The sequence below is a fragment of the Halichoeres trimaculatus genome, unplaced genomic scaffold (assembly GCF_033239565.1).
Source record: "Halichoeres trimaculatus isolate MK-OKI-2021-1 unplaced genomic scaffold, fHalTri1.1 fHalTri1_scaffold_14, whole genome shotgun sequence".
Lineage (NCBI taxonomy): Eukaryota > Metazoa > Chordata > Actinopteri > Labriformes > Labridae > Halichoeres > Halichoeres trimaculatus.
This window is the reverse complement of record NW_027437192.1, coordinates 23308717-23325623: the sequence shown is the minus strand read 5'-3', so window position 1 is coordinate 23325623 and position 16907 is coordinate 23308717. Positions and strand designations below refer to the sequence as shown.

At 41.4% G+C, this 16907-nt stretch overlaps 1 protein-coding gene across 11 annotated transcripts in view; it reads right to left on the bottom strand.

Moving 5' to 3' along the window:
* adgrb2 (adhesion G protein-coupled receptor B2) overlaps window positions 1–16907 on the bottom strand; it is a 286386-nt gene that overhangs the window by 136247 nt on the left and 133232 nt on the right. For 10 of the 11 annotated variants that reach the window (XR_012599510.1, XM_074686141.1, XM_074686147.1 and 7 more), the window contains exon 3: window positions 2947–3030. Coding sequence is in view for 10 of the 11 variants with exons in the window: in XM_074686141.1 (XP_074542242.1) it covers window positions 2947–3030 (84 nt within the window). In the remaining variant the exon portion in view is untranslated. The remainder of the gene's footprint in view (window positions 1–2946; window positions 3031–16907) is intronic. The other variant, XM_074686144.1, reaches the window with a different exon arrangement.

Sequence of the window (16907 nt, the reverse complement as noted above, 5' to 3'; positions counted from 1 at the left end):
CCCTCAGATGACTATGACACCATCGCAATATCACTGCAATGAAAAAAGACAAACAAAATCGTAATCTATACAATTGTCGAGGGAAAAGTGTGCGCCTGTCAGACGGATGATGAAAGAGCCGGGTTGTGAAGTCAGAGGATGTCTTTTCTTCGTGTTGAGGAATGAGAGATTTTCTAAGACTCTAAACCAGCTCGGTTTCTTCACATGTTGGATGTAAGATTGCTTCATTTAGATTCTTGATCTTTATATACTCACGGTTCCTCTGGGAAATATGTGATTTGTGCATGTGATTAATTGATTTAGGGCTTTTAATGAAATAAATGTGTAAAAATGAAGTTTTTAGAGGAATGAAGCTCTCATCCGGAACAAGATCGTGTTTAATGGTAGCATTAATGTTCATAGGATTATGGTAACACAATTTCACCACTTATAGTTAAAATTAAAGGCTCTAAATCTTATTACAGTGGTAAAGTTAACAAGCACATCTGTGTGTGTGACTATGTTCAGTTGTTTTTGAGAGACTGTACACTGCTCTCTCCTAAGTGACGCCCTTGAACGTCACCAAGGAGTTAAATCATTCTGCTCCTCTCCCTCTAAATTGTTTATGAGTGCTGTGTCCTTTGATGGAGGCATCATCACATGGCAAAGAAGGAAATCAAATTAATTGCATGTCCGTTAATCGCATTACATCTTCATTAACATGCCGTGAGTCAGAGCTTAAGCTCCTCACACATGCCTGCAGGAAACTGAAGAATGGGGCGAAGCGAGATGGTGGAGGCTAAACTGAGGGGAAGGACAAGATGGAGCCGGGGGTTTCCCTCATGGCGGGGACTCCCACTTCTACTCTATGGGAAGGGTTTATGAGTGTGCAAGATATGAAATAATTGTGCATTCTTGTGTGGGTAAATCAGCCAACTATTTAAATCATGTATGTACAGTATACGGTTGAGTCATCTGCATAAAATGACACTCTCAGTTGATTCATGTATTACAGCATGAATTCTTTAGTGTGTCATTGCTAATCTTCTAAATTATGTAAGGCTTTATTGTCACACACATTAAATGTCTTACTTTGAAGTTTTCAAACATTGCTATTGACAGCTAAAACAGCTTCCCTGTGGTTCTTTGGTATCTCAAAAGCAAAAATCTATTCAAATTACTTAGTGACAAACCTATTTTGTAGTTTAGTTGCACAAACAGCCCATAGAACTTAAATTGGCATCATTGGTTTAGGTCATATGAAACACACACCTCTCCACATAAGCCCCTCTTACACATCCACTTCACTCCTGGGTAATTCTTGACGTCCAAAAAAAGATGTAGGTGTAATGAAAACACACAGATTTGCTCACACTGACCCTGAGCAGAGTATTCTGCTTTCAGGGCATGCAAAGTAAATCTGTGACCCTTTCTATTGTAATCATTAAGCTTATAAAAATAAGCCCTGTTTCCACCAAGCAGTTCAGTTTGGTTCTTCTCGGCACAGCACGCATTTTACAGCGATTCCCCTGGCTGATCCAGGGACAGACTGTGCAGAACATGGACGTAGTCTCGCCGACGTCACCCGTCTGTTTCTGAAACGGAAAATGAAGCACATCGGCTATAGCGGCCATATTGGTAGTGGCAAGGGCTTCACCTACAGCCATAGGGCGCCTGTTGATCACGTGACCCTCAGCTGTGCCTCTTATTGGGGGAGCTCGCGATCTTAATATCCTCTGAACGGCCGAGTTAGAAGAAAATTCACCCCCGTACAGTGGGTGCTGGTAGTAAACTTAGCGATTCAGACAGGAGACGTTTTTTGAACCAGGCTGTAAATAGATTAATTTCTGTTTTGAAAATGGCTTTTTTTAACTTGGTGTGTATCTGACTTCCGGCCTCAAGTGAACACTTGAGAAACAGCAGATCTTAGCACTTCAGTGTTGTCTCATATTCTTAGACTGGAGGTTGCCGCTTGGATAGATCCCCAAATAACCACCGTAGGAGTGCCAGACTACTAAGTCGATACCAGAGGGTGGAGCTAAAACACTGCAGACAGTTGAATGGTCAAAAGAATTGTCACTAACAATTAGGGATGGGTACCTTTCACATTTGAAACGATACGGCACCAATGTCCTGTACCTGGTAATCGATACCGGTACTCAACGGTACCAATTTTCGATACTTTTGTGTGTTAATGTGGTAAAAAATATCAATTTGCTTAATAATAGAATATATATTTTTTTCAATTTAACATATTTATTCTTCATTATATAAACTTGGAATGCTGTGTTCATGTCCAGCATGGAAAATCGCCTACTCTTCCACTCCCTCAAAGTCACAAGGATGCATTTAGGTACCTAAACATGGTACCTTTTGACTTTACATGAATCGGTACCCGGTACTTTTGTCAGAATTCGGTCAGTGCCTAAAAAAGTACCTGCTTCGATACCCATCCCTACTTACAATGCAGCAGCGGCCATATTAATGCTGGTGGCACACAGTCTAAAAAGCTTGATTGCGCTTTGTATCAAAGAGCCACATGCCAATCACAAAGAAGACAAATTACTGGATGTTTCCCATAAGTTTACCATGTCACGTTTTTCTTCTTTGTTGGATTTATGAGCAGGGTACACTGTGTCGCGCTGCTATGGCATCACGCTGTTATCTAACTGATGCAGCTATCGGCGTCCGGCTTACACGCCACCTACCACAAAGGGGCACAGTTGGCTGTGGAAACGCAAACAGGACCAAGCTGAACCCGTACCAAACAGTACTGATCTAAACTGGACTGCTTGGTTGAAACGGGGCTACATAGACCTCTTCTTTCTGCATGGACTAATTTGATAACTCTTCCCTCACCTTGACCAATCAGAGCATCTACAGATCAGGTCCCAGACATCTTGATAATATCCAGAAACTGTCGGGAGTTCATGTGCGAGAGGGGCTACACACACTCTCATTACTCACCTGTTTGTGCCTGAAACACACCTGGCTGGTCAGCTGATCTTGGTCTTTGGGTCTTCACCTTCAGGTCGTCATCATCATATGCGTCTGGAAAAGACAAGAATACATCTATTTCCTTTGTTCCAGCTTCTTTGTACAGATCGTATTATGTTGCTTATACTATGACACAGTGAGAGTTTTAGTTTGAACATACTGCAAAGTGGATGCACAGTTTGTTTACTACAGTGCCTATAGGTCTGTGCCTACACATAAAAACATGGTGTTGAATGTAAACCAAACAAGCGTTCTCTGCTAGTATGTACATCCAGTGAAGTCCAAAAGGCAAGTTTTCAGTACATCCAGAACACGACTCTGGCAAAATAAATTACATACGCCTACAATCTTTTGGCTTGATACTTGTAGCAGAATATTTAAAGAAGACACTGATACATTTCAGTACACATCGTGCTCAAACACATCGCAGAATTTTATGTTTGCTGAATAATCTCAGAGGAAAGCTGATTCCTTTAAGCTACTTGGCTTGAATGGAAAACTCAAAGTGTAAATAAAAGTCTATACATGTTAAAATGAAATGTCACGACTGAGCAAAGAGTAAAAGTTTAAAGAGGCTGTTTATATATGTATTGTGTATATGACTAAACCGGAAGAATTCAGAGTGGATGCCTCGAGAGAGAGAGAGAGCATGGAGAAAGGGAAATCATGCAACATATCTGCGCTTGTTTTATCTCCATTGGTACAAACATAAGGAGGCATGAGAGTGAGCCATTCTGATCTGTGCAAATGGATTTATAGGCTTAGTTTCACCAACACAAGACTTAATCAACTCCCTCGGCAGGGGAAACAATCTTTGATTTAGCAGATCGTTCTCACAAGGGTACATGGTGCCTGTGGGAATTTTTTTTCCTATCCCAGCAGATGCATTAAAACAAGTAAGCAGAGACATACAGTGTTCTTCTTTCTTTCCCTTTTATATGTGTGTGTGTGTTACATTACACAGCACAAAAGTGATTGACACTGAAATTTCCTCGCATTAGCCTCTATCAGCGGGTGATCGAGGGAACATAAACACATCAATGGACGCACGGGGCATTCTCCAGTATTCACATAAACGCACATAAAAGCCTGAATGCTTGGGAAGATTGCTCTAATTCTTTTATGATTGCCAAAACCCATCGCCACCAGCTGGGGATGTGGGACTCACTCTTTTATTGATGCGTTCTTCTTTTTCTCACCTCTTCCTTTGTTTGATTTTTTTTATTCAAGAAAACCTGTGCTAAATTTGAAAAGAACAAACCTTCATCACAAAACACACAACAAAATTGTTTTTCTTATTTTGTGTGTGTCTCTTTTTTTATTTTTATTATTTTATTTTTTTTTGCCGTTTAGATTGTGCTGCTGCAGTCAGCCAAAGCCTTGGGATGGGGTATTGTCTATGAGTATTTATGTGGGTGGCTACTTTCACTTTGTTTTGAAACAAACTTAAATTATCAAGGGGTGCAACAGTGCACTGGAGATATTTGAGAAGAAAATTTAAAAAAAAGATTAAATACTGTCTAAAAAAGACGGGCACCATCGCCTGTAATGTTACAATCAAACTGAGAGAAGGGATATAAACTCAAACAGCCCCAGGATTTACAAGTTTCATGAGCCCTCCCAGGGTCAGCACACAGTGCAAACACCCACTCACTTCGCTGCAGGTTTTACAGTAAAATATTTCACATGAAAAATGTTAAACCCTGCACAAGGATAGAGTGCTTCTAGATATTTGTGGCTTGCATTTCTGCATTTCTCGCTGCCTGGCTGAACTCTCCCTGGCTCACTATATACTACGCTTATACACCTCATCATTACCGCCATATCACTGCTCCACGTTGAGTTAAAAGGTTCAAACTAGCTTGTAGGAGGTTTAGAGAAAGTGAGCATCAAAGGTTTCACATTCCAAAAAAAGATGAAAAAAGTGTGGAGTCTGCTAAAGCTTCTGTGCGAAAACCTCGTATCACTTTGCTGATCTTGTCCTGTGCATTCATAAGTAGTTTTTTTTTTCAGACAAATGAATCTCATTCTGCTTTCTTTTAACAGTAAAACTGTAGTGCTTTACCCAGGAGACAGTGGGAAATGAGCTTTCAGAGGCATAAAGTTAATCACCCCTCCTGACACCAACCCAGTGGCAGTGGCAACAAACATTAAGTAAAACTATAAAGAAGAAGTGGCTCTGTTGTGTTGGCAGCACAGAGGCATAGGCTTTAATTTTAGTCTATTTCATAGTCAGCTAAAAATGTGCACAGAGCTTTGATGCAGAACAAAAATGTCTATTTTACTTTGTGCTTGCACAGCACAGACAGACCTTTGAAATCAAAATATTTACAAAGATGTTGTTTAGCCGAATGTGAAACAGACAACTTTGGACTGATTGATCTCTCATTTAAAACTATGGCGGTATACGCTAGATCAGTGCTATTTAATTAGCGGCCCGCGGGCCACATGCAGCCTGAAAGCAGCTGCCAAGAGATTGGAATTTGGGTTCCTTTCACTAACACTGAAAAATTCAGTGTTAGTGAAAGAAAATTAGTCTGAAAAATTAGTCTGAAAATCTGGCCAGACCAAATTTTTCATTGAATAGCCCTGCACTAGACCCATAGCTCGCCCCTCCCCCCACCCCAGTGACTGGCTGCAGTATAGGTCAAAAAATCCATCTCTCCTGTCATTCCAGATGGGCTGTGGTCAAACTTTAAAACATGAATACACCTCATAGAAATGTGTCTCACGTCCGATTTTTGTGGTGATTTGAAAATATCATTTGGCTGCCTTGTATTCAAGTCCTCTTTGTTCTTGAAAGTTTCGTTTTTATTGGCTACAAGAGACAATGATTGACAGCTGCTTTTCTTGTGTATTTTTTTTTTTCTCGTGGATTGTAAAATATGCCAGAAGGTAGAGTCAAGAAGTGATTAGACTCTCGAAAGAAAGAAAATATTATTTTTGTCACCCAGCTCCACTCAGATTCGCCAGAGTCCCTCACAGTCTACTGCGCGGACTCTGGCTGCACAACTGCTCCAATGGCTGCGCCTGTGACGGAGATATTTTGGCTTCAAAACCGTACATACGTACCATAAATGGCAGAGCCACGCTGTCCACTCTGTATTCATTCAATGGCTAGACCAAGCGAAAGTAGTCAGGTTTCAAACCAACTAAGTTAGACCATATATTTGTATTACAGACAAAAAGGAGCCCCACCAAGTGTGGCAGTAGCTCGTCAATCAATGTAACTTTGCCTTGCAACTCAAAACTTTCAAAGTGATTCAAAACCAAGCTCCTCTCAAATGAATAACTCACTTCAATAGTTTGCGTGTCACACAAGTTCCAGCAAAAGCACAAGCATTAGCAAGCTCGTACCATTAACTTAAAGGTGGGTGTTAACCTAATGTCTTCACTCCCAAGGGTTAGGAGTGCAACCATTACGCAATCACAGACCTTGGATGATGAAAACGTAGCTCCTACCATGCAATTACCCTACTTCAGTAGGTGAGTCACAGAGACATCTCTGACATCAACCAGGGACACATGGGACATGTTTCATGATGAAGGAACTATGTTCAATGCACTCATCCCAAGTGTTCGATGCCTGTTTACAGCAAAGCTTGTCCTCTGCATGGACAAGCTGGATAACATCAAGTTGTTAAGCTGTGGATTTTTAAGAGTTAAAAAAAGACAGAGCTGTGAGTTTCCAATTCCATTTTCTGGCAGAATCTGACACAAATAAAGCTCAGTGTTAGTGAGGACTGTGCTTCTGAGACATAGAGGTCAGTGAAGCAGGAGAGAGAAGTAATGTCTCAAATAAAATGACCAGTGAGGACTACTTTTTCGGGCTATCTCCCTCCTGCTTTTCATCTGTCTCTTTCTCGGTTTGGTCTGCAGCACAGTATAGGATTTAGAGGGACACCGGTGCCGAGTCTGGCAGAATCGAAAGGAGAGATCAATATGGATAAACCCTCTCGAGAGTACTGACCTTTACCAACCCCACTATATTGTTTAATGTTCTGGACTGCGCTTTAATGGATACATCATCACACACTTCATCAAATCTTCTTGCCCTCTCTCTTATCCCTGCTTTTTTTTCTACCATTTCAGCTCTTTCTCCATCTCCAGGGGGAATCTATTTCCCATCTATAGTCGCCAGTATCACTTCCAATAGAGGTTAGGGTCGATAAGCCTATGATTGGTCAGCAGCAGAGGTGGAGCTGTGATATTTTGCTTGTCGTGAGTCTGCTGCTTTAGTGTCATTTGACTGTGTGACTGAAAGGAAAACAGTTTAAAAATCTGCCCCAGACAAATGAAGAGATCACAGCTCAAGAATGCAATGTGGTCCATTAAAGGTATAAAATGATGGGTTATCATAAATACAGGAATGTAAGGGCATTGAAGTCACAAGCCAGGATCTGCTAATAACTGCTCCTCTGAACCTGCCTTTATGCAGTTGATTTAATGACAACGCTGGAGAGAGGAGATATAAAACCGTGAAGTAGACCAGTCATCCTTGATCTTGTCAACCCCTTTTAGCAGTCTCTTCCTCTTTATGGGGAAAAAAGTTAACCACGATAACCCTGTGATTGGCAAAGTGTAAATGCTGGACTTTGATTCATACCTATGGATGTAAATTAGGAGTTTTAAGTACTGACATTCAAACTGGCAGCTATAAAGATTGGTACAAAGACTGTAATGGACTATACAATGTTAAGAGCTAGTGTCATTTGGTGGGATTTACTGTATTGAGGCATTTGCAGACTCTTAAACCCATCCTTGATGTTAACTACCTATCACAGCTACTTAAACAATACAGCATATCATTAACTGGCTGAGTTGAGCTGTATCTTTGTCTAAAAGAACTGGGGTGGTAAATGCAAAGAAGCTTTATCAGCTTACCAAACATTTTGGGTAAAAAATACTGACCCCTGTAATGTTTTTGAGCTGCTAATCGTCTTTCTATTGAAAGAAAATTGTTGGTCAAATGTTAATTTCAAGTCAAAATGTCAAACATTTGCTGGTTCCAGCTTTTTATGTAAGTAAGTAAATAAGTTCATTTGGTTTAGAACCTTTTACAGAGTGAGGTCACCAAACACCTCATTAAAAATGATAATCAAGGAACAACAACAATAACAAAATGACTCTAAAGCAGGGAATGAAAAGAACTGCAGCTGCATAAATCAGATGGTCAAAGGTCAATTTAGAAAGGTTTTTCAGCTGTTTTCCAAAGCGTAGGAAGAAACAGTACAGCATATTTACAATGAAATGATGTTTCAAAGGCAGAAGGACAAATTCACAAGTACAATCGCCCTTTGGTTTGGGTCAGACACAGGAGACAACAAGTACTTTGATAAAAAAGACCTGAGCAATCTACAGGTGAGATGTGAGCAAAATAAGATCACAGGGATGTTAGGTGACCTGCTGAACCTAGTTGAAAGTCTTTCAGAAGGCTTTTGATTAAATGTGGACAATGAAAAGAGGACTTACTCATTTCAGTATCACTGTGCTTTTCAGCTGAGACATATAAACCAGAGTTAAATATGCAGTTTAAACAAAGTAGCCTTACCAGACATTAAGAATGCTGAAATTAGACTGATAGAAGTTGAAAGGGAGCTGGTATTCTCAGTATTGCTATTCAAAGCTATGATGAGAAACTTTGCACTGTAAGTTTGAAACTGAAGAAGGATGCCATTCACTCAGTCCTTGAAGGCAGTGAGACGGCTGGATTAATGAGTTCATCAGTGTCATGATTCATGGTAGATACAGTTGAATATCATCTGCATACAAGTTAATAACTACAAGTGTGCTGATGAAATGGTCCAGAGTAAGCATAAAGAGAAAATAGGACAGGACCCAAGACATCTCAATATGGCCATCCTTTGCCTTTATCATAGCCTGGAGACGACCTGGCACTGTCTCTGCATCAAGTTTTGACCATGACTTCATCAGAGCTGTCTTCAAAGCGGTGACACTGCTGTGAGATACTCTGGAGACCTCCCTCTCCTGGATAGACCAGATCGCGAAGTCCATTGGATCGATGTTCGGACTTGACGGTGGCCACATGTTCTTGTCCCAGAAGCCAGGAAAGTGCTGCTTGCACCAGGCTTGTGTGACATTGGATGTGTGAGCTGGTTCACCATCGCCGTATGAAGACATACTGGTTTCCAAACGCATTGGTACACCAAGGCAACACTTTTTCTTCAAGCATTTGAAGGTACACCTGGCTGTTCACTTTCACACCCTCCTGAATGAAGACCAAAGGAGACTTTGAGCCATCAGATGCAACAGCAGCCCGCACCATGACTCCAGCTGGCTCCTGACCACGAACATGAGTTCTGCAGCCTTCAGGTAGGTGCTGTGCACTATGTGTATAAACCCTGTCATTCTGGGAATTGACCACTGCCTGCCTCCTGCAGCATCATTTTCCCCCTCTCAAGCTGTTTTTTCTTCGAAGCGGCTGAAATCAGTTGTCTGTGTTGCATTTTTAGTGCTTTCACTCCGAAATCCTGTTTGACGTTTTCTCTCAGTGAAGTTCTTGAGATGTTCACTTCCTGTGCTGTTACCCTCATGATCCTGCGAGGATTCCTTTGTATTCTCTTCCTCACCATCTCAACAACCCTTTTGGTCCAGACTGAACGTTTTCTTCCAGGGATTGACTTGCTGGTGGTATTGCCAGTCTCCTTGTATCGTTTCATGGCATTGTAGACAGTCTTACGACAAACATTCACCTTTTTCATGATTTGCATTGTTGTCAGTCCAGCTTCCTTCAAGGCCACAATCTGGTCGCGCTAACCCTTCGTTGCCATACTCCACAATCATTAGGAGTAAACAAATGAACTCAGGTACACCAAAAGCTATGCCTTATGCCAAAATTTTAAGTTTCTAGGACGAAAGCTAAGCCAACAAATAAGAGATATACAATGGGTAAAACTTTCTGGCCAAGCCTGTATCTAAGTCTGTGACTCAGAATGCTGTGATCTACAAAATAAAATGGGTAATATCAAGGGGCACCAAAACTATACATTCTCCTGTGTTCGGGGATATCATAATGTCATTGGAGAGCCTGACGAGAGGAGTTTTAGCAGTGTTTGTGGTGGAAACCAGGCAGCTTTGAGAACATATTCGTTTACTGTCTAAAAATTGATTGCTTTGAATTATTTTGATGGAGGAAACAACCAAAAGACAAACAACTTATTTACAAACATCCTTCCAATGTGCTGATCAGTTCAAGCTCTGACATTTCCAGTTAATTCCCATCCCAGCCCTGGGCCTGCTCCACACTTCATCTTGCAGCTCCACCACTTTCCCAGCATGCGATCTTTCATTGTCGTGTCTGCATGTATGTTAAATCTGTGGGAATTTATGAGACCTGAGGAAATTTCTGCTGCTGCAATTAAGTTTCACCCACACGACCAGTTCACTGACTGAAATAGTTTTGGTTAATCATGACAACCGTTGGAAGATTAATCATGAAAAACTCAAATATTAGCTTCTGCTCTGTTGTGTTTGCTCATAAATGTCAGCAAAGACAGGCATTATACTGCAGATCAGGATCAATTTGTGACAGTTTTAGCTCCATAAATATCTCAACCACAAAAGTTAATGAAATGGAAAATGCCGGTAAAAAACGCATCGGATTTCTGGTCCTTTGTTTAAGTGAGTCCATTTCTGTGGAATGCATTACAGAAACTGAAACAAGAATCCCACACAGTCTAAGGGTTTGCTGGTTATCTGAGGATAACTGCTTGATTTGTTTGCCTCTCCAACTGCTAAGAATAACGCAGTGGCTCTAAACCCATCACAACCACTTCTTCTGCTCCAGGCAATTTCCTCCCTTTCTCCCAGACAAACAAACAGTTGATAAAGTAGCATGTAGATGGACAAAGTCCCATTCACTGCCTGCTGAGTGCTATCACTCAGCAGGCAGGGGCTTTTGTCATCCTCCTCAACTCAATGCAATGAGCAGCAGGAAACCCTTCATATACAAACATGAGTGTGAAGACGTGAACATTGCACATTCAACGTCTGGACGCTTCCAATTACAGTGGCACCAAAGCTTGGATATATACCTTGATGTGGCACACAAAGATATGATGAGACACACCCACACACCTTACACAATAGGAAGTAAATATGGCTGATAAATAAACGTTGTGGGGTAAGCGGTTTTGAGCCGTACAAAGCAGCAGGCTGGGGAAGAGGATTGGGCCCGAGCCAGTTAGAGCCACAGGCTCCTTTGTCAGACTGAGCCGGGATTTAAGCCTGCTGGGAAGACTTTATGTGTGCATTTGTGTGTGTGTGTGTGTGTTTGTGTGTGGCATGGGAGCACATATGCTTATATGGTAAAACAGCTGTGTTAAGTAAAAGGCACGCACCAAAACAGAAGCACGGAAATGTTCGCAATCGACGACTGTCAGCTCTCTCAGAGCAGCGCATATGATTGAATGCACACTGTCCGAAGTACGCACACACACAAACACACACACACACTGCTATTTCTCAGCCGTATATCAAATCTGAGCTTATAGCTCTCTGGTGCTGTCTATTTACTCCAGGGTCCATCTGGGAGAGCCCAAACTGATAGAAGTGCGCTATAATGGACTTTTTATAAGCTACTGGACAGACAGACCCACTCCATCTCTCTCACACACACACAGACACACACACACACACTTTTCCCTCACCTCTTACTCTCTCAGCACCAGATATGAAAAGAGAAGTTGAATCAGGTTTGTGCAGGACAGCGTGTGCCTGACTTTGGTGGCCTAGAGGTCATTTGTTTGCCCTCAAAATGGATTTAGAATCTAGTTTTCTCGGCCCCACAGGCTGACGGCTGTTTTTGCCTCACTCATAAACACTCACATATACCCGCATAGATCAACACGAGCCCTGCTATACCTCCAAACTACCAAATTGGCTTTGTTTCATTTCACTTTCATTCTCAGCCTCAAATTGTCCCCCTTTTCCCCGTTTTTCTTTCCTTTATTAGATATTTTCAAATCTTCCAACTCCCACGCCGCACAGTCATTCTGTCTGCCGTTCCACCCTCCACCTCCTCACCCTCTGTCTTCCACCTCAGCCTTTTCTTTCTTGCAGCTCCATAACAAGATGAGAGTGGAGATGGATTTACAGTCCAGTGGACTCCCAGTAAAGTTACGGAGCAACAATCAAAGAGAAATCAATGCAGGGACGGTCAGAACAATTCATTCAAAAGGGGGAGTGAAGCAAGATTACTGCACTGCATTGGCTTGATCAATTACAGACAATTACATCCATGGTTTAGCATGTTAGTGCAGGGACATCTGTATGGTGATTTACATTGAACCAGTGCACAGTGTTTACCATGGTGGCATGCGCTGAGTTAAGTGAATCAATGTGAGATAAGCTTCAGCCCCTGGTGAACTTGTTGCAAAGCTGAGCCGCTGACACAGGCTATTTAAGGGTCCAGATTCAGCTCCAGCTTCAGATTTACAATCTGTTGGTCTTCTATATTGATTTAGGAAGTGCAACATGGTTTCTGCAGGCAGCCTTTACAATTATCCTCCTGGTCAACTGTTTTTTTTCTACTGTCCAGCAAACAGCTTTTCAGATTTCTAAAATCAAACTAAAACTTCCCCCATACCACAGCACTCAGCAGGGCACACGCTTCACAATAACCACTCTGATTTAGTCATGATTCCTCCCTCCTAACTGAAGCGAGCAAGTCATGACATCTTGATGGTTCTAAGGATTATCCTGTCAGATTTTCCTGTGGTGTGAGGATTTTCAAGAGCGATTTCACTTTGAGCGTCATGAGTGCACCGATTTAAAAACCATAAATATGGAACAAGTTCAATATTTGCAATCAGAAATCCAAATGCGTGGGAGGAACCCTGCGGACAAACTCTGTGGATTGAAATCGGGAAGCCAGCTAGCTTGAGAGGGAAGGACATTCAACACAGCATGGCAATAAGAGTACACGCAATAACTCACTTCAAACTTTGCAAAAAGTGGAGGTCAAAGAGGTAGGGTCAACATGTTCATCCGTGTTTAGTGACTTCCTACTCTAAGGAACTTTCTTTTTGTGTCGTATCACTCAGTGGACATTATGGATCCATGAATCCGCCATGCATGTCTTGCCTCTCTTTGATTGGCTAGTGTCATTTCGGCTGTATATATGGATGGATGGATGGATGGATGGATGGATGGATGGATGGATGGATGGATGGATGATGGAACTCTGCAATGATCACAATTTTTTAGCCGATCACCGATCACTGGTCTTTGAAAAAAGCCTGACCTGCCGATACTGATTTGGGCTGATAACAACTTTTATATTTTATAACTTGCAGCATATACCTTTAATGTTCCAATCTTATTTTATTGAAAATCATTGAACAATACCTGTGATACAAATAATGTTTGTGTTTTAACTTAAACAACCAATAAAGTGTCCTGAGTTTTAGGTCTCAGCGCAAAAAGCAACAATGGCTGGCTGTCCGACCTTCCCTGAGGCATATAAGATCAGTTTCATATGTAAGGATGGGAATTTAAGGAAATTGGCACCGATCAATCGGTGCATGTCTAATATACGATTCACGACTTCCGGTGGCGCTGCTCAGCTGGCGACTTGGCCAGTAGTACCGCTGATGCTACTTTTCGTATTTTGGACGCTTTGTGTTGTTGTTTTGTTTTTGTCTTGGTTGTGTATATATTTTTTGTTAGCCTATATCAGGTCACTGACCTGTTATGATTATTCCACTTTTATCCATGGTTTTATTTTCTACTTCTTATCTATTTTTTTCAACTTGTTCCTACATATTTTACTTATTATCTGCTTCTACTTGTTCTTTAGCTGTTATTATCTGACTTTTACCCATGTTTTGTTCTTATCGTCAAAACTCAGTTTTTAACTTGTTTCTGCTTAGCTTCACTGCGCATTGTGACGATCACTTTAACATCCTTGCGCAATAACTTCTAGCCATGCTTGCCGCCGACCTCTTGCTTATGTGACTGTTGTATGTGTATTTTGTCATTTAAAATACTGCGCCCTAGGCTGGTAGTACTGCTGTCTAAGACAAATTTCCTGCAAAGGACAATAAAGTTGACCTAATCTAATCTAATCTAATCTAATCTAATAATATAGGTATAAAAAAAATCTCAGTTTTTCATTCATTAATCCATTTTCTACCACATATCCTATTCAGGGTCATGGGTGGCTGAAGCTTATCCCAGCTGTCTTTGGGTGGGAAGCAGAGTACACCCTGAACTGGTCGCCAGTCAGTCACAGGGCAGACATGCAGAGACAGACAACCTTTCACACTCACACCTACAGGCAATTTAAAGTAATAATTTGATCTGATAAGCATGTTTTTGGACTGTGGGTGGAAGGCAAAGTATCAGGGGAGAACATTCAAACTCCACACAGGCAGGCCCACTTTGTCCAAAGTGACCTTCTTGCTGTGAGGCAGCAGTGCTAACCATTTCATCACCATGCAGCCCATCTCTTCTTTGCCACTCATACATAAAGGCCTTGCAGTAGATTCCATAAAAAAGGACTGCATTCAGTGCCAGTGCTGTAAAATACGTCATGTTAGTCTGCTGAAATGGTGTTGACATAATTTAGTCATGACCATCATTGGTGCCCAACAGCAACTGGATGGGTGATGAACAATGCTTGAAAAGTATCTTGGCTCAAGGACTGAGTTTTAAAAGTCAAAAATAATGTTTTCTTTGTTTCTGTTTCCAAAAGGGGATCAAAATTCAGTTTTGTTGTCAGAATTGCTTTCTTTAGAATTAATCTGTGGTCAGAGACACATTGTAGCCTCATCTCCATCAACAGCTGTCACTTGTTATTTGAAGCACAGTTTCTTCTGGAGCACTTGTCTTGCTTTGATGTTTTTCCACCTCTGTAATGACCTACGCATTTTCCACCCTCCTCCCTCAGTCTGCGTTAAAGCATCCAACCAGCATAGAAATGTCCCTCTCAGAGGAATAAAGAAAGCAGTTTTGTTATGAGACTTGCTTTCTTTGAGTTGAATCTGTTGTTTGGGGAGAATCTTAAAGAACTGTACCACTCACCGTAAAGCCTGTAAGCCTTAACACATATTCTAAGTCTCAGTCTCTACACCATGGAGCAGCTAACAGAGCAGCCAACAGTGTTGTCACATGTCGTCTCCCTCCCTCATCTCCTCCTGCTTCTCTCCCTTCTGATACAGCTCTGCCAAAAATACCATAAAGACATCACTGAGCTCCAGATTTCAGTGAGGACTTTCACAAACTGACAGTGATATGTACATACATGTCATAGCTACATGGAAAGATCGATTACTGCACATGTATCGTCTCTGCAGTGGCCATTGTTGCCATAGCAACACCGTCATGATTACACTGTAAAGCAAAGAGAGGGATACAGGTGGGGAGCTTGTAGAAGGACGAATAGAGGGAGGGAGGTGGATTATAAATCATTGTCCACACTCAGCTGCTGGTCCTGCATCTCATGTTGAGGTGAATGAAAGCAACAGACGGTTGTTCTTAACTGTGCTGAAGGGCAGCTGCTGTGCTGTTACAATGAGCCACACACTTTTTCTCTGTCCTGATTCTGCATGTGTGTGTGTGTGTGTGTGTGTGTTTGATGCTTTCTTCTTTAGTTTTTCAAAGTAATTATTTCTTGTTTCATATTTTATTCATGTCTCTTTCTTACTTGAATACATTTGTCATTTTCCCTCCCACATCTTTCTTTCTGACTTGCTATTTCTCATGTTCCGTATTTGCTGTCAGATTTCTCAGTCTTGGTAGTGCTTGTCTTGTGAGCAAGGGCATTTTGAAGAAAAGCTGAAGGTGGCCGGTTTCCCAACTGAAATCCAGCTGTGACCCAAAGAGGTGATCAATACAAGATAGTGCATTTGCTTAGAACAAATTCAACAGGCTACTAATGGAATTATTTACATCTCCATGAAGCACATTTAAGGCGGGTTCACACTTCAGGATAATTGAGCAGATTTTTGTCCCGATCTCCCCCTTACAATCAAAGCCAGCAAATATCAGATTGTTTGATGTCTGCAAATGACATCATGTGTGATTTTCCTGTGGTGTGGAAAGTTTTGAAAGTGATTCTGCCCGGACCGAGCCAATAGGAAGGCCTCAGATTGAGAGACTGTAAATAATTCATATGTTTAGTATTTGGGACAAAAGAATTCTATAGTGTGTAGAGCACTCCTAGAGAAGCCAAGCGCACGGATTGTGTAATGTCATGTGTACCAAATAGGGATGGGTACCGAATTAAGTACTTTTATAGGTACCGACCAAATTCTGTCAAAAGAACCGGGTACCTATTCACTTACAACCAAAAGGTACCATGTTTAGGTACCTACATGCATCCTTGTGACTGTGTGGGAGTGGAAGAGTAGAATATTTTCCATGGTGGACATGAACACGGCATTGCAAGGTTATACATCGAAAAATAAATATGTTAAGTATTTTTATATTGTATTATTTAAAAAAAAAACACATAATCACAAAAAAAGAGTAATGAAAGATGGTACCATTGAGTACCGGTACCGATTGCCAGGTACCAGGCATCAGTACTGTATTGTTTCAAATGTGCAAGGTACTCATCCCTAGTACCAGAGCTGAGCCAATCAAGATGTGAGTGTTGACTCAGCTGACTGACCAAAGAGGGAGCAAGAAATCTATCTGTAATACTTATGACGACTTGACTCAACAACTCCCATTGTTAATCATACAGCCCATATCCCTGCTGTCTCAGCAACTTTTTCCATTATGTTTTTTCTCCCCAAAAAAGAGAAAAAAAAATAGAGTCCGAAAACAACCATCATTGCTTTTTCCTGTTCAACCATCATTGTTTGTTAACACCAATGTCACGTTTCACTATGCAAGATTCTATGTATTGAGCGTGGAGAACCAGGTACTCCGTCTTTTGTATGTATTTTTATAAGTATGTGGTC